General features: G+C 55.4%; 7 protein-coding genes across 7 annotated transcripts in view; 6 read left to right on the top strand and 1 right to left on the bottom strand.

Annotated features, from left to right (window-relative positions):
• Window positions 1-1019, bottom strand: part of GLRG_03439 (zinc knuckle domain-containing protein) — a gene marked incomplete at both ends in the record, with an annotated part of 2346 nt that extends 1327 nt beyond the window's left edge. Inside the window, one exon of the mRNA XM_008094124.1 lies at window positions 1-1019. This exon is cut by the window's left edge and continues 1327 nt beyond it. Within this exon, the coding sequence (XP_008092315.1) occupies window positions 1-1019 (1019 nt within the window).
• Window positions 1020-4591: 3572 nt separating this feature from the next.
• GLRG_03438 (ORMDL family protein) lies at window positions 4592-5286 on the top strand (the record flags this gene model as incomplete). The annotated part of the gene is made up of 3 exons (XM_008094123.1): window positions 4592-4727; window positions 4830-5188; window positions 5245-5286. 3 exons carry the CDS (start codon window positions 4592-4594, stop codon window positions 5284-5286), a joined length of 537 nt encoding a protein of 178 aa, XP_008092314.1.
• Window positions 5287-6397: 1111 nt separating this feature from the next.
• GLRG_03437 (uncharacterized protein) lies at window positions 6398-7951 on the top strand (the record flags this gene model as incomplete). The annotated part of the gene is made up of 1 exon (XM_008094122.1): window positions 6398-7951. One exon carries the CDS (start codon window positions 6398-6400, stop codon window positions 7949-7951), a length of 1554 nt encoding a protein of 517 aa, XP_008092313.1.
• A 1448-nt stretch (window positions 7952-9399) lies between these two features.
• On the top strand, window positions 9400-10583 carry GLRG_03436 (O-methyltransferase; the record flags this gene model as incomplete). The annotated part of the gene is made up of 3 exons (XM_008094121.1): window positions 9400-9613; window positions 9883-10060; window positions 10220-10583. 3 exons carry the CDS (start codon window positions 9400-9402, stop codon window positions 10581-10583), a joined length of 756 nt encoding a protein of 251 aa, XP_008092312.1.
• A 1019-nt stretch (window positions 10584-11602) lies between these two features.
• On the top strand, window positions 11603-12022 carry GLRG_03435 (uncharacterized protein; the record flags this gene model as incomplete). Its single annotated transcript, XM_008094120.1, has 2 exons — window positions 11603-11852; window positions 11913-12022. 2 exons carry the CDS (start codon window positions 11603-11605, stop codon window positions 12020-12022), a joined length of 360 nt encoding a protein of 119 aa, XP_008092311.1.
• A 3515-nt stretch (window positions 12023-15537) lies between these two features.
• GLRG_03434 (uncharacterized protein) lies at window positions 15538-15972 on the top strand (the record flags this gene model as incomplete). The annotated part of the gene is made up of 2 exons (XM_008094119.1): window positions 15538-15540; window positions 15661-15972. 2 exons carry the CDS (start codon window positions 15538-15540, stop codon window positions 15970-15972), a joined length of 315 nt encoding a protein of 104 aa, XP_008092310.1.
• Window positions 15973-20844: 4872 nt separating this feature from the next.
• Window positions 20845-24779, top strand: GLRG_03433 (uncharacterized protein; the record flags this gene model as incomplete). The annotated part of the gene is made up of 2 exons (XM_008094118.1): window positions 20845-23367; window positions 23424-24779. 2 exons carry the CDS (start codon window positions 20845-20847, stop codon window positions 24777-24779), a joined length of 3879 nt encoding a protein of 1292 aa, XP_008092309.1.
• Between the last annotated feature and the right edge of the window lie 322 nt (window positions 24780-25101).

Raw genomic sequence — 25101 nt, 5'->3', positions numbered from 1 at the left:
AAAAGGCTGTCGTCCTTCAAGATCGTCGCCAGGTAGACTGCAATTTCGTTCTTCATCTCGGGCGTGCGAGCCTCGGCGGTCGCGGCCGTGGTGTGCTTCTTTTTGGACCAATGCGCGCGCGTCGCAATATAGTCCTGAAGAGCAGCCACGACAATGTCGGCAGTAAGAAGGCTGCTCTGCTCGGTGTTATGACTTACGAAGGACTGGCACCAGCTCTTAAACTTGGACTTCCAGACGGTCTTGCTCAGATTGTTGCCCTTGGGCAGCAGAATCGTTTTCTTGTTGGGTTGAAAGAAAGTGAGGCCAGGTGCGTAGACGAAGATGTTTTTCTGCGGTTCTTGGGCCTTTTGCTTTTTTAAAGCGGCAGCTTCAGCCCGTTGTTGTTGTTGTTGCTCCTTTCGTGTGAGTTTGCCCTCCTTTTGGGCTGGCTGGGCTAGTTGGATCTGCTCAGATTCGGCGGCGGAAGGTACAGGCTGAGATGTTGCCTCCTTTGATATGGCCGCTTCTTTGGCTGGCGCCAGTGCTTCCTTGGCCTTCGACCCGCCCAATGAGGTCCGAATCTGGGACGTTATGCCTTGGTTCCATCCTGTATGGGCAGGGCCATTTGCGGCCTCCGACATAGAACGTGTCGTCCGTCTGACGCCAGCATCCGCCTCTCTACTTGCAGCCGAGGCTTTGGAGCGGGCGCGTGATGCGCGACTTCCGTCACTCTGTGAGCCGGCCATGTCCTCGGATTCGGATTCGGACGATTTGACCTCTCCGTCTTCCTCTAGCTCGCCCTCCTCAGCGCTCTCCGAGCCCTTTGTGTCCTTCTGTGCGCGCTGTTGGTTGAGGACGTCTGTCTTCGCCCTTTTGGCTTCGGGCTCAGGAGATTCGGCCTTGTTAGACTGTGGTGATCCACTGATCTGTATGTCTCCTTGCTCAACGTCCTCCAGCGGTCGTTTCTTTGATGCCTGCTGAGTATCGTCCTCTCCGCCAGGTAAAAGCGACTTAGCTTCCGCCGATCCTGATGCGTCCATAACGCAGAAGGTTCGAGACCAAGCTGTAAGAAGATTTGATGACTGGTGGGTTGAGGGGCGAATAAGGCGCGATGAGGATGAAGGGGCTTTCTAGACTCAGTTGTGACAGCTTCAATTGGTTGGTGAGATGCTTTGAGACACCCGAAGAAGCTCAAAATGTTGTTAAAAGTTAGAGTAATGTCTTCTCGACTCTGTTGATGTCCAGGTTGGATATCTGATATCACGAACCCAGGTTCCTGTGTGTGAGTGAACGTAAAAAAAGCAGGCTGTGAGCCGGCGGATGATGATGTTACTCAAACGCGTCGAAAGGCGTAATCTGTTGCAAAGTTCCCCGCGGCATAGAAGCCTTGACTTAAACAGGAGAATACTTGCGTAAGGAATATCAACACTGTAGATACCGCGGGCCCAAGGTCGTCGGGCTTCATCCAACGGCTTCGTTTCTCCCTCAAAAAATTGTATGCAGTGTATCCACTTGGGAGTACGGTACAGACGTCACAAAGCAGCGCGTTGGCGGCCGAAGATTAGCCGTTGTGTTTCGTTGACGTGACCGTTGGGTAAAGGTCGTTGGAGGGCGATCACCACGTGATTGCAGCTGGCAACAGCAGGTCGTTCACAGCTGAGCCGCAGAGTTGCGCACCTTCTCCACTCGTCACAGCGCCAATTGTGCATTTCGGTGAGACAGGCCAGCCCCGATTGCGCTGGAACCTTCACTAATTACAGGCCGGAGCCCACCTGAGGCGGTGTCGGGGACGGGGCTGTAGCGATTTGCGAGGGCAAGCGAGAGTGAAATATTTCTACAATAGACATTCTCGGGCCCGTTGAGAAAGATCTAATTACAAAATCACCAACATGCTACACGCAGAATAGAATCAACACCCCTGTCAACCCGGAGATGAGGCTACATAGATCTTTTTGCACCTACCACTTGGACCAAGCGTCCTGTAGCAGACGAGTAAGTGAACGGACGGTATTTCAGGGCTGGAGCCGAGGGGGGAGGAGGAGAGCTGGGGAAAGTTTCGCGACAGCTTTGACAGGCACAACGTGGTCTTACAAAACTGCTGCTTTTGAAGTGAGTTGCATGTTGGATCTCGCGTTTTTTTTAACCCCTAGACGTGACATGCCGTGACCTGTCCCGCAAATTACAGCAGTGGTTGTATACCTACTCGCGGATTGGAACCGCCGAATCACAACTGCTTGGTACCAGTCGAACGCGACGGGGCTCGGAAAGAATGGGAATAGACAGCGACCTTGGCATTCGTTCGTGATGCAACCCATCATCCCTCGGTGAGATGTTCTAGGTCCCCGTCATCCCACACGCAACGCAACGAACCACTCTAATCAATAAGTTATCGCACAGCCCTCTTAGTGGAGAGACAAGGGGGACGGATTTAGCTCAGATACGTACAGTAGAACCTACTTTCGTCAAGTTGAGGAAACGGAATGGTGGCAAGAAGGGCAAGACCGTATGTCTTGGGGAGCGTACGGAGTACGATGCCCGGGGTAGAAGCATGTACTTTCAGAGTGGAAAGAGACCAGATAATGTAGACTACACGGTAATTTGGTGCGCCATTCCTCCTGACATCGTCCTGTTCCATGTCTTGCTGAGGCAGCATGGTCAGACGCCAGGAAACCACATGTGATGTGATTCACAACATGAAGTCGAGAAGGCCGGAAGTATCTTTTATCATGAAATTCTACTCAACCTCAGAGCTAGGCTGACCATTGTAGTGTACACCATTCCCATGCCGCGTATTGAAACGGCGCGTGATAGGACCGATCTGCCGGATGGTTGTAGCCGGGTACGTGTGACTGTGCGTCCAGCACTGGCCAGTCTGCTCTTTTCCTCCCCCCCCCCCCCAAAATCACCATGACATCTTCCTCACTGGATGTGGAAGATAGGGGCATCTTCCCAGAATAGGCCGACCAGGGGGTCCCTTCCTCTCCAACTCGCTAGCAGATGAGACTGCGCACCTACAGATACACCGCAAGCTGCTCCGTCCTCCTGACAGCACAATTGGCCAGGAAACAGACGCAGGGTAGCTTACAGTACGGATATCTGTGCAGCGGGACGGTGACGCGTCGGGTCTGTACATCTGGCCAGCTGGCTGTGCTTTCGTCTGCCATCAGTGCCCTTCCCGCGGGACGCGGTCCCCGCCCGTGCTGCCGGCGTGGCAGAGGCTATTCGATCTGTATGCTGTGTGTGTATGTGTGCATTGTTGGGCGGAGTGCGTGCTGTATGTGCAAACGGTGTGAGGACATTGCATAGCAGAATCTAGAGATCTGTACGGGCATGCAACAATGGAAGTGCCATATTTTCTTTTTCGATGGTAAGGAGCTTCTCACATCGAAGACATGTTAGATTGTCGGGTGTGTGAACCGGCTGGGCGTAGCATGTGTGTGTGTGTGTGGAAGGCCTCCTGGGCGAGGAGCAAGATAAGGTAGTGCAGGCAGGGCAAGGCATGGAAAGAAGCCGCAGGTACCTTCCCAGCTTCCCTCGACGCATATGCCCTGTTCATCACCCGCCCTGGCCCTGCTTCCCGCTCCCTTCTCTCCTCTGTTCTGTGTTCGGTATCCCTACTCGGGCGTGTTTGTCCCCTCTCCTGGCTCCCGTCCGTCCAGTCTTTGGATTGTTTTGCTGGCCGGCCTCTCTCAAGGTGTGAGGTCTGGATCCGGGTCTCGGGTGTGCTCTCGGGGTCCTGCCAGTGCCCGTACTGTATCCTCCCCTTCGATCCTCTTCTCAAATTGAGGTGGTTCCTTGAACCTGAACGACCCTAACCGGGGGGGTTTCCACGTCGGCATCAAATGTGCCCCCTCGTGTCGACTAGAATTGGCACTGGCACCGGCTGTCAATGCTACCAAGGTGGAGGAAAACGGGTGCCGTTCCCAGCTGTCGGCTCGTGTCCCAATCTTGTTGTGTCGTGTCTTGCTGGGGGGCAACATACTGCGTGACTGTATATGGAAGAGTGGAGAATGTTCACTGTGCCGGATGGCCTTGTTCGGACATGGGCCCCAGTCATTCTGTCCCCTCCCACCTGCGACCCCCCCGTCGTCCACTGTTTCCTGCCGCTGGTTCTGCTCGGGACTCCTGTCCACCTCGGTTTATCTAGTGGGAAATGCCCCGTCTTCTCCTTCATCCCATTGCCAAGTAGATCATTACGACAACGGCATCCCCAACATTCACAGCCTAAAAAAACTTCGCCCTTGCTTCTCTTCGACCGTCTTGACGACGCCCAATTTCTTTACTCTCGCTCCCACAAATTCAACTGCACTTCTGTGCTAGCATCAACTATTCCAACGCCCACATCGACGCGAACTGTTCGCATTCTCCCGTGACATCATCAAGGGGGTCGCTAATTCATCGCTCCTCCGAATCCCAGCATCACGAGGACACCGACGACGATCCCGAGAGCCTGCAGAATTCTCCCCTTCTTCAAATCCACCCACAAAGCTTGCCCACCCCCAACGTCCCCTTCAACACCGCCAAACTGTCTTCCCCAATCCTCCTCTCTCGCACCGTCTCGTACGACGCGGCCACCAATCCTCCGCGAAGTGGCAGCGGATCGTACAGAGACATGGCGGAACCTGGTGCCCGCAGAAGGAGATCTAGTAGCATCCTTCAGGTCCATTACGAGCCGCAAGAGACTCTCGAGCAGATAAGCGACCAAGCCGTGGTACCCAATCTCAATGCGAACTGGGTCAATGCCAAAGGTGAGCCCCGCGCCAAAGAGCTTCCCCCTTTCCTGTCGCGTGCCAGTCCGCTGCACTCAATTGGTGAAAGAGACAGCCGTCGCTGACAGCCACCATCATCAGGCGCCTGGACGATTCATTTCGTCCTCATCCTCTGCCTAAAGATATTCTACGACGTTATGCCGGGCGTGTCGCAGGAGACATCCTGGACTCTGACGAACATCTCGTACATGTTTGGTTCCTACATTATGTTCCATTACGTCCGCGGCGTGCCATTCGAATTCAACGGCGGCGCCTTCGACAACCTGAACATGTGGGAGCAGATCGATGATGGGGCGCAATACACTCCGGCCAAGAAGTTTTTGCTCAGTGTGCCGATCGTGCTGTTTCTCCTCAGCACACATTACACCCACTACGACCTGGCCTACTTCATCATCAACTTTCTGGCCGTGCTAGCAGTTGTCATTCCCAAGCTGCCTTTTGTATGTGGACCCCCTGCTGTATTATTCTTATGTGCAAGAGCTGATAATATACGCAGAGCCACCGGATGCGATTCGGCCTTTCTGATTCCGAATATTGAGCTGCATGACGACAAGGCGTTAGGGGCTAGGTTATGGATTTGTCGAGATTTAAAAGTATGGAGTCGAAAGAAGGCATACATAGCGAGCATGGTCCGACACGGAGTACACAAAGTTGAGCGTTGCAGGTTGCGCAGGTGTGAAAGGGGGATGATGAGGAGCTTGGAGGCAACGGGCACAAGACAATTCGACTGCGTCAAGAGATCCGCCAAGGTATCCCAATCGCCATGCTTCCGTCTTCGAGTCGGAATAGCGGGACGTGCCTCGCCGGGGCCAAGAAAATCATCAGATGTCGATAACCTTCTGGCCGACGGTACATTGGCACTGCAGAGTCATTTCACCGAGTTCAAAAAGCGAGTGGCGGGCGACCAGCGGTGGAAGACGTCGGATAGAGGTCCCGCCACAATATGTACTGGAGCGTTTTCATCAATTTCAAAGCACGGGTTCAAAGATTTGTTTTCTCATCCGTCCAGTGAGCATGGGTAGCATCGATCACCACGTGAAGAGCTTTGGCGTTGCGTACGCCAACACAAGTCCGGATCCGGCCGAGGGCACCTCGTTGCCCCCAGAGTATTGGAACCTGGCTGTCTCGACTTCATACGGCCCGAGGTGATCATTATCTGAGGCTCCTGCTGGCTTGCAAACCTTGACCTGCAGCCATCAATCTTGGAGGAGTTTGCCGTCGGGGTGGCTGAGGAATCAGGAGCTTTCTGCATAAACTTTACTGCTTCGGCAACCCTGAGGTTCTCGTTCTGCTCGTTCTGAACCCGGGTTGAGTCTAGACGTCGTCCAATCGTCGATTTTTCTTTTCTCCGAACTACCACTGATACGATGCTCAGCAAGCCATCCAGAATGGGAACCCATAGAGAAGCCGGACGGCCAGGCCATCAAGGGTACACGATCGTCAAGATAACCACCTCGGCAAGATGGGTATAAGTACAATGGACGAGAAAGCAAACCATAAGCATCTTCTCTGCCATCTCATCCCATTCATCAGTCACTCGCTCACAGTCATTGTGTAGGGAAGGCGCGAACCTTTCACTCATCCAGTCAATCATTTTCAACAGCCTCCTTTCCCCCAATCGTTCGCCCACGCGCCAACCCACCTACGCAATGAAGGTAACCATCGCCTGCATGGCGGCGCTCGCTGTGCTCTTCAACGATGCTCTGGCCCAAAGTCAGACCTTCTCCGACACTCTCCCGGACCCGGCGCTGCCCAGTCAGGACTTTCCCGCGCCCGAGGACGTCTTCGCGGTCTCGGGGACCTCAGCTCAGCCGCCCACTTCCCAGGTCGTTGTCACGCCATCCGGTCCGCCTTTGGGTACGCCAACCAGGGTCGTCACTGTGACGCAGCCTGGCACAACCATCGCCGTGAGCACGACTCCCACGTCCAAGAAGACCACAACAACTGGCACTGCGTCTGCAAAGACAACCTCATCTGGCACTACGTCTAAGAAGACCACGACAACTGGCAGCGCTACTACTAAGAAGCCAACAACTACTCCTTGCACTACTTCTAAGAAGCCCACGACAACCCCTTGCACTACTTCTAAGAAGCCAACAACCACTCCTTGCACTACTTCTAAGAAACCAACAACTACTCCTTGCACTACTTCTAAGAAGCCCACAACAACCCCTTGCACTACTTCTAAGAAGCCAACCACCACTCCTTGCACTACTTCTAAGAAACCAACAACCACTCCTTGCACTACTTCTAAGAAGCCCACGACAACCCCTTGCACTACTTCTAAGAAACCAACAACCACTCCTTGCACTACTTCTAAGAAGCCAACAACCACTCCTTGCACTACTTCTAAGAAACCAACAACCACTCCTTGCACTACTTCTAAGAAACCAACAACCACTCCTTGCACTACTTCTAAGAAGCCCACAACAACCCCGTGCAAGTCTTCTACCAAGAAGCCAACAACCACTCCTTGTGCTACTTCCAAGAAGCCTACCACCACCCCGTGCAAGTCTTCTACCAAGAAGCCCACCACAACCCCCTGTATCACCCACAAGAAGTCGACCATGCACAAGATCGTCACCTCTACCCGTTACCACAACACCACCCGAACTCACAAGACCTCTACCGTCGTCGTCGTATCCGTCTCCTCCCAGCCAGTCACTGTCTCTACTAAGCTTGCTGTTCCTGTATCCCCTACGGCTATGCCGTCCTACAACACCTCGGTAGCTAAACACCATCGTCCTCACGTTGCCCCGGTTCAGCCTCCCGCGCAGCCCCCCGCGCAGCCTCTTGCTCAACCTCCCGCTCAACCTCCTGCGCAGCCTCCTTCTCAACCTCCCGCTCAACCTCCCGCTCAACCTCCCGCTCAACCTCCTGCGCAGCCTCCCGCTCAACCTCCCGCCCAACCTCCTGCGCAGCCTCCTTCTCAACCTCCCGCTCAATCTCCCGCTCAACCTCCCGCTCAACCTCCCGCGCAACCTCCTGCGCAACCTCCTGCGCAACCTCCTGCGCAACCTCCTGCGCAACCTCCTGCGCAACCTCCTGCGCAACCTCCTGCGCAACCTCCTGCGCAACCTCCTTCTCAACCGCCCCCAGCCACTCCGAGCCGGCCTTCCACCGTTGTCACCGCGGCCGGCGACAGCATCAAGGCACCCTTGACCCTCGCCAGTGCTCTTCTCGTCGTCGTTGCCTTCTTTTAGGCGCTTCCGTCACAAAAGGCTCTTTTGAGGAGGCTTGTAGAAGATTAAAATTCCTCCTCAACGCATGAACAGCAAAGGGCAGACGATACCAAAGAGGCAATAAGCGATGCTCACTAAAGAGGCGGGCATCTCCTTTCTTTATGCAACCTTCGGATCCTGCTGTTCGGAAAGACGAAGCCTAGCAGGTCTTACTCTGTGTGATTAATAAACCGGCTGATGTATTAGATAGAGGGCGAGAGACGACGAAAAATGTATTGCGAGCTCCGGTGCGAGGATGATTTGAGGTCATAGGAAGAGAGAAGGGAGGTAGAGGGTAGCTAAGTCCGTCAGGTGATTTGATTATCCTGACATCCCCTGCCTCTCCCATACTCTCCCGCTCTTTCAGGTATCTCATCGCCAGCTTACTCCTGGTCGCTGTCATGTTCCGTAGACTTAAGGTCCACCCTAATAAAGAAAAAATTTGATTTTGCTTCCTCTCAGCAAGACATGCTGGGTCTTGAAATGCGGGAGATCGTAGTAGGAATAGACCATGTCTGATCATTGAGGTTTCCGTACATTTCTACATGTTCCGTCATCCGGAGAACGACGCCGAACGAGAGGTCTCTCGGGACTGGCCCCCTTTTCTAAAACACACAGGCCGGCCGCTGTTAGAGCGATGACCCGCGGCGGCGGTACGGAACACGCGTTCCGTCTCAACTTCGGTATCCGAAGCCGAGTGCCTCGGGCGGAGCTGCGAGGTCAGCCTCCCGCGTACACGCAACGCTGGCAGGCATGAGCCAAATTGGAAACCGCCGTTACACATGGCCGAAAGTTCGGGATACGAATGGCGGATACTGTAATTTTGGCCTCAGATCCTGTCATAGATAAAAGATAGACCCATGCCTACCCGCCATGTGGCCAGGTGGCTTATCCCTAATTGCCGAGCTAAGCTGGCCATTGACTTCGGTCGAAGATGTCATTCGCCAATGGATTTATCAGCACGCCGTAGGGAACATGGGGCAGGAAATGGGCATTTCTATTGGAGCTCTAGCGGAGTTATGTGCCTTTGTGGATATATAGCGTGGGCGAACGGCCGTGGATGGCGGGGTCGACGAGGAGAGAGCCCCAGCATCTTGCTCCGAGCGGGGCAGACGTGGGGGACGGGCGGCGATGGGAAGAGGGGTGTAAACGTTGACCCATGTTCCGGCCGGGTCTGTAACATGGCACTTGTCATTATGCCGGGCCGCGTTGGATGGGTTTATAAAACAAGACTCACGACTCGCGACAATTTAGTATCCCATTGTTGATATTTGTCATAGCTACACTTGTCCTCTTACCCAACTGCCGATATAGAGAGCCCCGAGTCCATACACCCTCACTCGATCCGTCCGCTTGTATGTCCCCTTTAACCATCATCTTCTCACCCACAACCACACTCACTCACCATTGCTGCCAATAGCCACGCCAAGATGAAGTCCTCCGCCCCGGTTCTTTACCCTAACGAGTCCGTCTCACAGAAGGTGACGGCCTACGCCGAGTCCCACTCGACGGACCTGCCCGCGCACATCGTCGCCTACCATGAGCACATCGAGACCACGCAGCCCGAGACGTCGATGCTGATGATCAGCAACTTCCAGGCGCAGAACCACATCTGGCTGGCCAAGCTAATTGGGGCCAAGAGAAGTGAGTCTTGCCGTAGCGAGCTGTCCTAGTTCCCCTTGGCGCTGGATTGCGAGTCGTCCGTCCGAGGAGCCGGGATCGATCTGCATTCCCCCCCCCCCCCCCCCCTGCCCACGCTTATTCTGCGGATCGAGAAACTGTCCCCCAACAGGACGTCTAAGGGGGAGGTTCTTGGTGGGAAAGGCTTGGAAAATACGAGTGATCCGGGACTCACTCTGTCTTTCCCCTCATCGTATCCGACCTCATTCGAGCCTCTGACACGACCCTGACAGTCCTCGAAATCGGCGTCTACGTTGGCTACTCGGGCATGATCTGGTCCCACGCCGTGGGGCCCGACGGCACCGTCACCGGGCTGGAGTTCAACGCCGACTACGCGAAGGAGGCCGAGGCCGCGTGGGCCGCCAACGGCATCAAGAACGCATCCGTCGTCGTCGGCGACGCGCTCGAGACGTAGGTTTCCTTGTTATCCCCGCCCCCTCCCCGCTCCCTTTTCTCATTCCCTCCTGTCAACTGCTGCTCCAGCTAGACAAGACGAAAAGCACAAATGAGAAAGTGATGCACGCCCCCCCGCCCCCCCCTCGGAGAGCTCACTAACGCGGGAAACCCCAGCCTGCCGGCCCTGAGCCCCTCGGAGCCGTACGACCTGATCTTTATCGACGCCCAGAAGTCGGGCTACCCGGCCTACCTCTCCACCATCCTCGCCGCCTCGCCCGCTTCGGGCGGGAAGGGCCGCCTCCTGCGGCCCGGCGGCCTCATCGTTGCGGACAACGTCCTGCGCCGCGGCATCGTCGCCGACGACTCGGACGAGAACCCGTGGGCCGTCGGGGATAAGGCCTACCGCGCGGCCTACGCGCGCTCCGAGGACGTCGACAAGCTGCGCGAGTTCAACGCCGCCGTGCACGACGAGCCGCGGCTGGACTCGTGGCTGATGCCGCTGTACGATGGCGTGCACCTCGCGCGGTTGGTGGATTAAGGAGGAGGAGAAGCCGGGTTGAGGGGATTCCAGTCGGCGTGCGAGGTCTAGACCAGAGGCGTGAAAAGGCTGCGTTGAGTGTAGAGGCAACACATGCGGGATTAGATGGGCGAGAAACGAGGGCGCGTTGATGTTCTCTAGATTCTTCTTCATAGATCATAAGTGGCGAAGTAGAACGTGATTTCAAACGCTCTGGAGAACACGTAGAGAGAGAAATAGATAACGGTCCAACCAAAGACGAGTTTCACGCATGGCTCAAACATGGTTTTTTCTTCTTCAAAATCAGGTAATTGTCAACGCCCTTCAACAAAATCAACGCCGGTTGATGCAAGACTCTCGGTCTTCTCTTCCTAGACGAGGACAGCTCGGCCTCCTCGACAAATCAACCGGCTGAGGACAGCTGTACAGGTGTTCAAGAAAGCCCCTCCTCCCTCGGCCACAAGTCGTTTGTTCACGAACAGCGACCTATGGACCGGGCCCGAGAATCTGGACCGCCCGGAACGAAACCACGTCGGCCAAGAGCACCGTCTTATAAGGCCATTGTTATACGAGTACAATAGTCAACAGCCTCACAGTTCCCCCAAACCAGCATCATGATGGCTGAAACTATGTCACAGAACAATGAATCCTTCCTTGGAATTGTTCTACGGAAATGCCTTTGGTTCCCTTATCTCGGAACACTTGTACTGCTCCTCCGTTCTTCTGCGGCCAGAACAGCACAGCGACATTGTCACTCGACAAAGGAGGCACTACTAGACAAAGGACGCGTCCCTCGTAACTCCTATACAACCTATTCTATATCACCAACAGGTCCCTGAATTTGTGTAAGAAATATGTCGGCACGTAACGCCCCCCCCAAAGAAGCCAGTTGTTCCATCTCTCAAACAACAAACCTTCCAATGCTGCCTTCTAATGCTGCCTTCTGTCGCCGGAACCATACATCGACCAATAAGCCCCCTATTTCCATAGCCGCCCAAGGACCAAGGTAAGGCCCCGGTCCCTCCCCCACGCGCCCATCGATGTGCCTCGCAGAACACATATACTACATCAACTGCGGCTGCTGGGAGGGCCGGCACATCCGCTGGCAGTGCCCGCGCGGCAGCCCCCGCGGCGCGGGCGCCTGCCCGGACGTCGAGTGCTCCGGCGTGTTCCGCAAATGGGGCCGTTGCCTCGTCTGCCAGCGGCGCCAGGCCCAGGAGCGGCGACAGCAGCAACATGTCTTCGTCACCGGTACTGACCACGGCAGCCATACCGCGGCGGCCCTCCTGCGTGAGCTGCTACTGTCAGGCCCTGGGCGGACCGGATCGTCTCTAACACCCTGATGATAAGATCCTAACCTCACTCGATGGCGGGCGCGCGACGAGGGACGTTGGGAGCAGGGCCCCACACGGACCAGTGGCATCGAGTGGCATCATCGATTCGACCGTCTGCGCGTCTGACGCCGATGCACGCGGAACCGGAGAGGTGGCGCTGAGACCGAAGAGGTGGGTACTCGACCGGTGCTACTGCTGCCCACGTCGGGCCGGGAGCCGCGAATGCTGTGGCAACGAGGACGTGGCCCCCAACGACTGGGCCCGTGGCCGAAACCGCCGGGATGGTAAGTCTTGTCATACGCAGCGCTCAATATCGGACGGTTGGCACGAAAGAAAGAGAGAAAGAAAGATAACGGGGGCCCGAATGCCTCCCCAAAGAAAGAAGCGTCGGTAGCGAAGAAGTCCTTTTGAAAAGAGAGGGGTCCCAACCCAAGGGGTAGGCTAACCGCAGAGACGGCATATGCAGAGTGTAGCACGTCGTGACAGATGGTCAACAGGCGTCTCCGAAGATAGGAATCCTACCTGCATCCGCCAGATACATGCATGCCATCCCACTATTGCTCTCAGCGGTGTCGTTCCACCGCCGTTTGTTCCACTGCTGTTGTTCCACCGCCGCCATCACAGCAGCAGAAGCAGCCCTGAGGGGCCCATATGTTTCACCAAGCCCAATATCTGGAGCCAAAACAGACGACACGCCGCAGCCCTGCAGCAACGTCTCTCCCACAAAGCAGACACAGTGACGCCTCTTGCCCACGCACCCTCTTCCCTCGTCTCTCCTCTGACCCAGCGACAGCAGGCGCCAAGACGGAGCACAAGACGGGCAGTTGCTCATTTTTCCGTGTGATTCCGGACGGTCAGCGTGCGTCGGCAAGCGAGGGGGGTTTCGAGGCATTTGCTTCCGGAAGTGTTCACACCACCGTGGGGGTCGGAGTTGAACCAAATGGAAAACAGAAGGCCATATCCCAATGACTCGCCTGAGCTGCCTGAGCGTCACAGCAGGGAAGCTCAAGCTGACAACGCGGCTTGCACTAGCTTCGGCATTAGTATAGATCGGAGGGCCACCGGGGCCTACAAGCCACGAATGCCGCACCTATCGCCATGGGTATATTAGGCAGAAGTCGGATTTGATTTGGGAACATAGGGGGGGGAGGCGGGAAAGCGCCGGTGAAGCATGATTGCTCTGCTGTAATACAGGCATGCTCGGGACCCGTGTCGTTGGCAATCCTTCGAAACCTTGTGTCCAATCTCACAAGGTTCCAGCGGAAGCTCTGGCCAAAGCGTTAGCTATATACAGCTCAGGAACCCTTTTTCGAAAGATTTCGTGTTGCCTTGCGGTTGGATAACATTGCAATCAGCGGCGTGCTGTTCGTGACGTAAGTGTGAATAGCTTGGCACCGCGATGATACCTTAGGTACAATGTCTTTGGTGCAGGTACAGACCGCAGTGTGCTGCCCAGGCGTTTTGTGCTAGTTCGATGAAATACTGCAACCCCCCCCAATTTGTTAGTTCACCATCTGAGTTCCAGTCGTTCCTAACCGCCGTAGTCATCATAGCAGAGTGGTGAGGTTTGGTGATAGTCTGATAATTTAGGGTGCCCTCTTGCGATTGTGTTCATTTCCGGTCTGAATATGCATGTTGTACCCAATGATTGCGATGATGATGTTTTGGGGAAACAGAACAAAGCCGTCGTACGAAGGGTGCATTAGCTTGTCATACCCACCGGGCAGCCCCGAAGACGAAGCTACTGATTGTGGCCTAGCGGTAGTGGCGATGCCCCAAAGTCACAATCGTCTTTGTCGCCACGAGGCACGGCTGCTGACCCCAGGGTTTTACTCGCGCCCGATCGTCTGTTCTTGCCCCGAGCGTCTGGATGAGGATCATTGACCAGCGGGAGATGCTCGTCCCTCGCTGCAGTGTATGGCGGCGTGACTTTGATGGGGATCAGCTCGCCAAGTCTGAAGAACGAAGGCGTTTGCGCCCAAACCGAACGAGCGGTCCGGCCGGTTTGCTGCCACTTGCAACCATTTTCAGGGTTGGTATACGGGGAAATGGATGCGCAGTAGCCACCAGTTGCTTGCGAGACATTCCGCGATGAGAGCCACGCCCCTCTGACTGTGGCATTGGAGATTCACTGGCTTTGCTTGGGCGGATCCGACGCCGAAACAGGCATTGGGTCAGGCCAAAGTCCTGGTCTGGTGGATGTAAGCATGTTTGGCTCTGCCGGTGCCCGCATGCGCCTCAGCAAACAATTCTTCTCGGGCTTCCTTCTCTTGAGGCGGCCAAAGACAAAATTACTGGAGCAAACGCCGTCATTAGGCTTGTGACTTTGTTCCCCTGACATCTCGGCGACACCCAACTGGCTCTATTCCGCTGCATACCACCCCGAAGCGGAAGGAAACCGCTTTCGCGGCCGCGGCTAGAGTCCAACCAACACCGACCAGCCAGAATAAGACATTCCCCATCCACCTACCTGTTTTCTGAGAACCTTCCACGCGGCGCTTACTCTGAAGCCACGAAGGAAGTTTTCACAAGCCGACAATGAGCCTTTGCGGGCTAGTTGGCTGGATGAAAGTGCCTGGTCCCCAGGCCCCAGGTCTTACATACTTACAGCAGCCTTATCACATACCTCGATGTCTGAGGCAGGCCTCCAGTTTGTGATAGGACAAGTGGACAGACGCAGCCGCGGTGCGGGGCCAGACCGTCGACCATCAGCCTCTGCTGCAGGAGGGCGGGTCGATTTGCCAGAAAAGCATTGCACAGATGCTTGTATTTATCTTGAAAGGAGTCACCTAAATTGGGAAACTTGTGAACGATGGATGAATGCTGTGACATGTCGAGGGCCTCCTAGACTAAGCGTTGGGACCCGAACATGGAGCAGGCGGCTTTCTCACAATACAGCGACTTTTGCTTGGATGTTTCTTGGCTACACCGGTCCTTCCATCATGCGATTGCAAGATGACGAAAGGGAGAGGAGGCGTTCGTTATCTCTTTGGCAGCTGCACTGGATCTGATGTTCGGCATTGGGTGCTGGCACTTGGGCCGCACATCCTAAGCCTCTGTTGCAAATAGCCAGACACCCTCTTCGGCAAGTACCTATGGACGTCAGAAACCGATCGCTGAGTAGTAAGCGGGCTATGCGCCTCTTGGTGGCCCCGGCGTGACCTAGGATGCTGGTAGAGACCGGTCTCCTTTGAAGCAGGCCATCCCTTGAATGAAAGCGAGCAAGCCAACGAGCCATATGTTGTCGCTAGACTCATAGTGCCCACTTGGGTCAGCCCAGTTTGTAGCGGATGTGGTACATCGTCATCTCATTTACGGGACGCTCGGTGGTGAGGAGCCCTGAGTTTAATGATACCAGTTTCCCGGAGAGTCCGGGGTCGAGTTAGCTGCACTTCCTGCCGTGCCGTTTTACTCGATTAGACCCAACCAGTGGAGATTTAGGGGTCGTATGTAGACTTGGGCAGCAGATGAATCGTGCCAAGAGCACGGAAGGACTCGCATATGCATTGTTTGGAGGGCCGAAGTGTTGTTTCTCCTTGTGGTGCAGCTCAATGTTCGCTTCATGGGCGTACCCGTTGGCGACTCAAAGTGAAGGGGCGTGTTGGCGTTTCCTGAAGCCACTTTGTCTGTGCGAGCCAACGATGGTGCGTCCATCGATGGGGTGGCTGTGGCAGTGGAAAGGGGATTCAGAGGGAAATGAGAGCTGACTGGAGCATAAAGGTCGATTGGGATTCGACAACCAGACGCCGGTGCTCGCAACGCAGCTCGAGCGCGATGGCATCAAGGCCCCTGGGCGCCAGACTGGCCGTCCCATGATCATCATCTGCTACAGCGGGAGGAAGCATTGGTACATACAGCTTACAAGCGGCCGACGAGATCGGAAAGTGGATACAGCTGAGGGAAACGGGGCCCCTGTCGCCTCAGATGCGGCATTTGCGGGAGCTGTCATCCTTGACTTCCACCCGATCTTGATCGAGAGGTCTGAGAACCGCGAGCCTACCTGGAATGGGCAACACAGCGGCAACTATGGCCGCTCGTTTCGTTTCGTTGCTCCGGCAAATCCTTGTACTACGTAGTAGTCGATTGCAGGCTGGCGGGGCTGGGAAACGATGCGGGCGCGATCGTGACGGACTCGAAGCGAGGGTTCCCAGTCTCAACGGGAAAGGTCCGAGGTAAACGAGGTGGGCAGAGAAAACGGAAAACAGAAAGGATGCCTCATCCAGCACGATGCGACCTTTGATCAGTTGGGACTGTATCGGACGCTGTGTACATACGCGGCGCAATCCGAATTCTGGACTTGTTGTGAGCGACCGATCTGCGTTCCCGTTCCAAGTGAGACCGGGCTTGCGGAAACCAAGGAGGATTGCGTGCTACAGGCTATAGCGTACCTGAGCATTAGATTTATTGTTTCTTTTCTCATTCCTGCACAACGGCAAGGGCTCCCGCAGTGGGGACTGGCTGTCAGAGAAAGACGAGACACGGATGGCATAATTGCTTTTGAAGTGTTTGGAAGGGAAGAAGGAACACTGGAACCCCAGCCGGTAGGTAGCATGATCGGGGTCGGGGGACTAGGAAAGAAGCCCCGTAGAGTTGATTGAACCGTCGACACAAGTGACTTCGTCTATTCGGAGAGCTGGGCCAGCATGCTATGTCATGTCTCATGACGCCAGCGCCCAGTAGGTAGAAGGCCCAAAGCACGACCTCGATGCAGACGTGTCAGGAACGGAAGGAACGAGGGGAGACTTTGCTCGTCTGTCTTGGATAGCTGTGAAAAAAACATGGTCGGACGGAAAGTATATTTCGGGTGTTTGTTACACCTTTTTTGTGTGTCAGAAACAACTATGAGGGCGGCGATGGCGTCGTCTCTTTGTCGATCGAGGTGGCGGGGAAAGCGCGACGAAGGACTTGTTGCTTACTTAATACACAGTGCCATTACTGGTATAGGAGCGTTGGTCGAGACACTGTGCCGTAGCAAGGCGCGTCGTGTGTGTGGATCTGCGCTGTTTCGTAGTTTCCTCCTTTTTGGACCAAGATGGGGAATATATGCAATATACTCCGTATGCTCCTGATGCTACACTGTCTGCCAACGTCGGGTTGCTTGGATCCCCTCTGCCCAACACTACGGGGCACTGCGAATGATGTGCTGGGCGGTTATACCCAAGTATCGGTGCTACCAGTACTACTGACCTACGAAAGTAGGTTCTTGGTGATTAAGGACCGGACCGGACCAGGCTGCTCAGGAATATCGGAGTGTAATATTCAACAAGTGGTACTATGGTATTACGGTTCGGACCATGGGTTCTCAATATGCTGGTCGTCTCCTTCCCGACCGAGACACACATACTCCGTATCCGGCACCTGTATCTCGTCAATACTCGTCGTGGAAGGAAGGCAGATAGATGTGCGGCGGTCGAGGAACCAGGGCCAGGGCCAGGGTCAGGATCATGGCTCCCTTTGTGTCTAATTAACCAACCATGCATCCACTTCGTTTGCGACTCTGCAACTACCTAGCGTACATCCTCGCAATCCGTGAACTAGGTCACCCTCTGCCGATTCGTTCGGCTCTTGAAAGCCGGAGAATTGTTGTCGTCCCCCTTTTTGGTCTCCGGGCCTTTCAAACAGCAGCCAACGAGTGCGTTTGCCCCCTTTTCCCCTGGCAGTTCGCCTCGTTTGCCCGAATGATGACAACCACTACACAACACAAAACACCACACCACCGTGGACGGGTGAGCCCAGTGACGGCCAACCCTGAACCGAAGCAGGTGTCAGGGCATTACGTCCTGTAGCAATTTGAGACTGGGAAACCGGATAGCCGTCTGGGAGCCGTTGTTTCGTCGCTAAAGGACCATTGACCCTCATCTAATCTGCCAGGTCCGTCGCAAAAGGGGGCCACCACGGGGCCAGGCGCTTAGCCCCACGGGCAGGGTTCTACCCGTTAAGTTTCGTTCATAATGGCTACAGAGCACAAAAGCAGATAGGTCACAAGCCACAGAAGAAGCGAGGCATAAAAACAAGCGCAGTGCGGGTCACCAGCGACTCAGGTACAACGTACAGGTAATTATCTACCTACCCTAGACCACCTAGGTGCTCATTGTATGTGAACTATCCGTAGGTAGGTGGTCTACTAGGTAGGTAGTGCAAAGGCAGCCAGCCGACGGTAGCGAAGCACGAGGCTCTTCCAGACTTGCCATAGCTTGGCTTGTGTGGCTCTCTCTCTCTCTCTCTCTCTCTCTCTCTCTCTCTCTTTTTCTTTCTTTTTTTTTTTGTTTTTTCTTATGTTCTTCCTCCAGCCCGCCTCTCCCCTTCCCTTCCCGGTCTCGCCCAGGGGACCGGTCCTCTTTTCGTCGCGCCGTCCTTGCTTCCAGTTAATTATCAATTAGGTATCGCCCATATGTCGCACGTTCCATTACCCTTTACATACGGATACTATGTACGATGTACATAGCAGTAGGTACGTCCCCCACAGTGCTAGAGAGGAGCTGTGGAGACGAGGTTTTTATTTGGGACACGCGCGGCGGCACTAGGAGTCTCTCTCATCCCCCAAGCCAAGGTGAGGGAGATAAATAATGGCCCCAGCTCCCAACAGCGATGTGGAGGTGCGGATACAGAGTGCTCGCCTCCTACAGGATCCACAGCATCTGGTTTACACTACTTATCCGTACTTAGGCAGTCTATGTACAGCATCTCCTGAGCACTGTGGCAATGGCGCGGGAGCTCGGGCCCTGCTTGTCTTTTTCTTGTACGGCTCCATTGCTCTTGTTCTTGCTGTCCGGCCGAGTGGTTTGGCTAGAATATACGTCATCTCGGGTACTATGTAGATGGGTAGGTGCCTGTACATGATGATTTGCATATCCGAAAGCAGGCCATCAGGACAATCGAATCTGTTCTCGGAGCTTCCTGCTGCCTCGCCATCCCAAACGTCGTCCGGATGCAAGTGGAAAGGCGTCCACCTGTTTACTTATATGGTACACACTCTGCGTGCCCGTGGTAAGCTCCCCGGCCCGCATGCATATATATGCATACTACTAGTGTACCTACCTAGGTACCGCATATAGTACATCGTACAACCAACCTTCGTAGGAGCCTTGGTACCCGCACCCGTTCTCCGACTCCGATGCTTGGTACCTGAATGGTGGATATCCAAGGAGCTCCGATGCACTACCACCCCTCCCTCATCCACGCTTTCAGGGACCGGAACCGCACCCAAGCCTTCCCCCCTCCCCCTGTTGCTGGGCCAAGCTAGCTACACAGCAACCAGGCCTCTTGCCTTTTCCACTTGGGATGCACACACAAATTGGCTACTACTACCTATACTATCAACCTTGTTATACATTGTAATACACAACAACTAGGTCTCTGTACACTTCACGCTGCGGGTTCTCGTGCCGGATTTGCCCCCCCTGGAAGAGAGGAAAAGTGAGGAGAAGAAAATAAGAAGAAGAATAGAGAGAAAGAGAGAAAGAGAAAGAGAGAAAGAGAGAAAGAGAAAGAGGAAGAGTGTGTGTACGTCCAAATACTGCCTAGCACTAAATCATAACCTTGTCCAGCCATGTCAAATGCTCCTCCTCTCCACCCCACCCGCACTAATGACACCACATCCATCTCAAAGGCGGCGTGCGACACAAAAAAACACCCTTTACTCCGTACACTAAGCACCCTCGAGACTTCCTCTTTCGTCGCTGGCTGCTGCCGGTCTTCTTGTCTCCATCCTCGACTCGTTGTTCGTCTTCTCTGGCTTGACTTGGCCTATTTTCTCTGGTGGCTTCTGCGCATCAACCTATACCTTCACTCTCGCTCTGGCGCTCGCTCTCCGAACATTCCTTATTCGCCACTATTCCACCCCATTCATTAGACCTTATTCCTCTTCGTCCTTCACTCTCTGTCGCCAATTCCTCCTTCGCTCACCTTCCAACTTATCTTCTTATCACGTCCCATTCCTCCGCTGGTCGACGACAGCTATCGCCATCGCCATCGCCATCGCCATTGCCATTGCCGCCTCTCGTTAAACTACCGCTCACCTCCACATCGCCATCGCCGGTAAGCTGACCCATCATCTCTCCTACCGCGTCGTGGTCGTCGCATGTACGCATATCGCCCTTCTGTCGCCGTCGTCACACAATCATCCTCAGGTACGTTTGCCCGTGTTAAAGTTCCTTCCGTCTGTACTCCAGGCCCAACCACCTGGCACCTCGCGCGTGAACGACTCGCCGCCATCTCCTGGCCGGCCCAAGAGCAAGAGAGGGTTGTGATCGACGCATGTTGTACTGCCTCCAAACCTACCGTCCACAATGTTCGCACATCTACGCCGAAACTCATTTACCCGTTCGTCCGGGTCCCCCGTACATGTACACCACTTGCCAGGGACTGCGTCTTCTACCCCTGTGTCTCGGACCGCGACAACAGTCCATTGCCCAGCTTCGATACTTTGTTTTTCTTATGGGTTGATCGTCTCTCTCTTGTTCGCAACCCGGTCTTCCGCTCGGTATCTCGTCCTCTCAGCCCGGCCAGACTCTCCGCAGGACGTGGTTACTCCGCATGAATCTCGCGCTGTCTCCCTCGCTCTCTGCCTCTACTACCAAGTGGATCACGCCCGGGTCCTTCCTTCGCTGCCATGCGGCCCTAGACCAGGTGTTTCACCTCGTCAACCGCCGCCGTCGCTTGCTCGATTAATCAAAATACCAGGCCGCTAACAATTACACTTCACGCAGCTACCCGTCATACCTTCCCAATCCTCTCTCCCGCATCGCATAAAAAATTCCCTCAGATTGCAATCACTCCCGCCGCCCCAACCTAGCCACTGATAGGGCCGTCCCCTTGTCCCACCTACGACGCCGCGCCCATTATCCATCCTAGTGTCACCTCGAGCCAATCCTCTGTGGTTTCACGGGGGCCAGGGAGACCTGCTGTGCTGGTTTACTCGACTTGCAGACACCGAACCTATAGCAAAGATGGCCACCACAACTGCTGGCTCGACCGTCGCGTCGCAGCCGACCTCTGGTATCTCTACACCCCAATTCCCCACGAGGTCGCGCGCCCAAAGCATATCGAGCGATCGTCCTTCCACCATCATGAGTGCCGGCCTCATGTCTCCCCCCCTCTCCGTCACACCCGAGGCCGCCTTCATTGCCGCCTCGGCCGCTTCTCAGATTGTCACCAACGACCACGACAGCTACGCAGACACATGGTACGATCAACATGGCATCGAACCTGCCGGCGAGACGGCCATGGTCTCGGCATCCGCCCTGCAGTTGGTGAACAGCTTCCTCGACCAGCTTCTCTTCAACTTTCTATCAGCGTCTCGCGCAACGACACTCGCCGCATTGAGGCCCGCCGTCTCCGAAGTACTGAAACCGAAACTGGCCAAAGATGCCATCAACCAGGCAGACGAGGAGCTACGGGAATACCTCGGTGGGGCCGACGAGGATGACTTCGTTCAGCCTCAAGGCGCGGGATCCAAGGACTGGGACCTGGAACTCGTCTGGAGGCGGACGCGGCTCAGGTGCATGGTGTACTCCTCACTGGGCGACATGGAAGAGGAGGACGAAGACTATCATATGGATCAAGGAAACCTCAAGCCTGGCATCGACGAGTGCGGTCCCGAAGTGATCTCTCCAGCAGTCGCCATCTTTCTAACGTCGATTCTCGAATACATGGGCGAACAGGCTTTGGTCATTGCAAGCCAAGCTGCATATCACCGTCTGCGCGCCAAGTTTGAAAAAGAACCCAAGAGGGGCGTGAAGAGTATTGCCGACATCGCCGACAGAATCGTGGTCGAAGAGCTGGACATGGAACGGGTCGCTCTTGATAGGACTCTGGGCAGACTCTGGAGGGCGTGGAAGAAGAGGCTTCGTTCTCCTGCCCTGGACGCGCGCCCCTTTTCACGTGCCTCGTCCGTCCGTTACAGGCAGAGCAGCACTCCCGAGAACCGCGAGAACACGCTCCCTGAAAAGGGTCTTGGCATCCAAGAAGCTCCGCAAGAGGAGGCCGAGATGCAACATCCCAATGATCACTCGAAGGCATCGGCCATCCCGCTACCGATTGGGGATCGCGATATTGACGAGATTGAGGTGCCGGGCCTAGCCTTCCACAGTGACGACGAGGAATCAGGTAGCGAGGAAGAGGAGCCTCTAGTGCAACGGCCCAAGAGTCTGATGATCTTCGCCTCACAGCCTATCGATGACATAGCCACACCTACGATGTCTCAACCTCATACTCCGATTGCCCCTTCCGGCCGCAAGCGCTCCAACTCGTTGCCCACCCCTTCCCCTTCGCCTTATGCTTCGCCAGTCTTCAAACGCGCCGGGTTCGACTCGGTCCAGACTGAGCCGGCTGGTGAACAGGCGCGTTCGGGTGAGAACGAAATCTCGACAGAGGCGATTCCTACGGACCTGCAATCGGCCGGCAAGTCGCAAGCCTCACCCGGAGTGCTCGCGCCGGTGCAAGAGTCAGTCGAGGTGGAGTCTCAAGCAGAGATTGAGAAGGTCCCGGAACCCAAGCCTCGTAACCCGAATCGACTTTCAAGAAAATCCCTGGAGCCTAAGCCTAAGCCTAAGCCAGTTCAAGAGGAGAGTGGTGATATTGACGACTTCACTGAGGAACCTGAAATCTGCACGTCTTCCAGGGTTTCGATCGCCGGCCGCAGCTCGCCGAGCAATTCGGAATCCGGAAGGGCCGTTGTGGTTGATCCCAAGATGCTGCAGCGAACGCCCAGTGTCCACTCGGCTCGTGTTGTTGATGTCCATGGGCCTAGAAGCCCCGTGATCGGATCAAGAAAGTCGTCGGTGGATGCGTCCGATCGCTCGGCCGACATTTCTCGCGCAAACAGCGGCTCCCGCGTAGCGCCCCCGATTATCCAAGAGGCACAGAAACCGAAGCCAGCCGAGATTGACATCGTCATTCGCTCGTCCTCCTCGACCCCTCGTACCCGGTCTCCGGTCGAGAAGTTGTCTCGCAGACAGAAAACCAACGAGTCCATCTCGGAAGTCGACGAAGATGCCGAGGTCCGACCGAATCTCCAGGCAGTCTCCAACTCTGTCAAACAGAAAAGTTCCTCTAGTCATGATCACGCCCCATCGGTGACCAAGGTAACCATCTTGAGCGACACTCATACCCACGGTGTCATTGCCGAGGACCGCATGTCCTCGCCGCGCCAACGGTCTCAAACCACCCCGAGCGTGCCTAACAATGGCCGGTCAGCAGCACAAGTAGCCCATTCCCCGACAGCCAGCGTTGGGGCGGTAACAGTCGAACGGTCTATAGCAGGTCATGATTCGCCCAACCACTCTCGGCATCCTCGAACATCCGGCTCCTCTGGCTCCTCTAGCACTGGAAAAATCAGGGCCGTCAGAAACTCGGAGGAGAGCAAGGCCTCATGTCGCGCCGATAACCTCCCTCGGAACTTTGAGGAGCTCATCCAGAGTGATGAAACCATCCAGTACACCCTCACTCCGGAAAGCATGCGCCACCTTGATGTAAGCCATGGCCCGCATCACATCGGTCTTGGTATTCGTCGCTAACAAATATCTAGGCGAACCGGGCACAGACTACGAGTCCTTCAACCGGTCACAAATCGAGGAAGAGTGAAAATGCTCTCACAGTTATGAACGGGGAGCGAAATAGGCCTGCCTCGAGCATGGACATGCGAAGGACTGTCTCCGTCAGCCGCGCCACAGGATTTAGCTCGCATCCGCCCGAGGCCAAGCACAAAGGCTTCGTCCCAAGGGCACCTCCCAGCAACACTTCGGCCCGACCCAAGACTGGTGGTCCGCAGGCGCGTGACGCCCGTGTACCCCGCGACACTGCAATGAATGACTTTGCCGTTTTCATCAGGTCCACTGGCCCGGCAGCTGAGAACGGCCCCGCAGCACTACGCAACGTGAGCGCCCCTGTCGCGCCTCCAGTGAAGATCAACGTCGAACCGAAACGTGTATCGTCAGCGAACCGACCCCGCCTGCAGGCACGGGATGCCGCTGTTGATAACCGTGAAGATAACTCTGACCTGATTGACTTTATACGGCGAGGGCCACCAAATGCAAACAATCCTCGGATTCCCCGCACGGTCGCCCCTTTCAGAACCACCATGGATTCAGATCAGATGTCCGGCGCCGTTGGTGGCAAGGCCGTTGATGCCAGCCTTCCTGACATCAGATACAGCCAAACCTCGACCACCGTTACGGAGACCACTCAGCCTTCTATCCAGTCATCAATCAACTCGCAGAGTGCCCTCCTGCAGAATCGCTCCAACGCCAATGCCTTGGATGAGGACGTGATGCCTAAGCGCACCAGACGTCGCGTTCGTGACCCGTACGCCATCGATTTGAGCGACGAGGACGAGGAAGATTATGCGCAAGCAGTTCGACCTCCTCCCAAGAAGGAGGAGAGCTTGGCGGACTTTTTGAGAAACTACTCGCCACCTCCCGAGCCAGCCTCCGTTCCGCAGAACATTCCGAAGAGAAAGGCGAGCGCTCCCAGTCTCATGGGGCGCTTTTCCAGGAAGGACGGCAATTCGGGACCCAACGGCGCAAAGTCGGCCAAAGTCGACAGCCGGTCTTTGAACAGTCGCGCTGGGGGTGGTCATGGTCACATTCCTATCCAGATCCAGGATCCTGCGGCTGAAGACAAGTACTCCGCCCTTGACACCACCGGGAACCGTTCGGCCATGCATTCCTCGGCCGGGCGCGTGCCGATGAAAAGGTTTGAGCCGAGAGAGGCCGTCTCGTCCACTACCAGAACCAATGACCTTGCTACATTCCTTCGTAGCGCCGAGCCGCCACAAACTACGCCTGCGGCGCGCCCCGGGCCATCGGTTGAGCCACAGCAGCAGAGTAGTAGTAGCGGATTCTCCAAGATGTTTAGTCGCCGGAAGAAGCTGAGCTTGGCCTAGTTGCCCAAGCCGCGTCGGCGCGGAGCCACGACATGAATGAAGCCCACGATCTCTCAATCGCTCACGAACGAGTCAACCATTCCTCGGCACTGTCTCTCACGCCGTCACACAACGCATCTATCACCACCCTTGTCTTTATTTTTGCATCAACGAAGAAGGACTCGGCGGACGCCGAGCTGGATAACTTTTGTTTGGTTTCAACTGCTGTATTTACATGTTTGTTTTATACCGATGTTTTGATACCACCCTTCCCCGAAAGACGGGATAGGATCTTGTTCGTTTCTTGTGCAGCCTTGGCAAAGGACCTGCATGCTTTTGGGCA

This window comes from Colletotrichum graminicola (genome assembly GCF_000149035.1).
Source record: "Colletotrichum graminicola M1.001 genomic scaffold supercont1.10, whole genome shotgun sequence".
NCBI lineage: Eukaryota > Fungi > Ascomycota > Sordariomycetes > Glomerellales > Glomerellaceae > Colletotrichum > Colletotrichum graminicola.
This window is presented reverse-complemented; position numbering and strand designations above follow the sequence as displayed.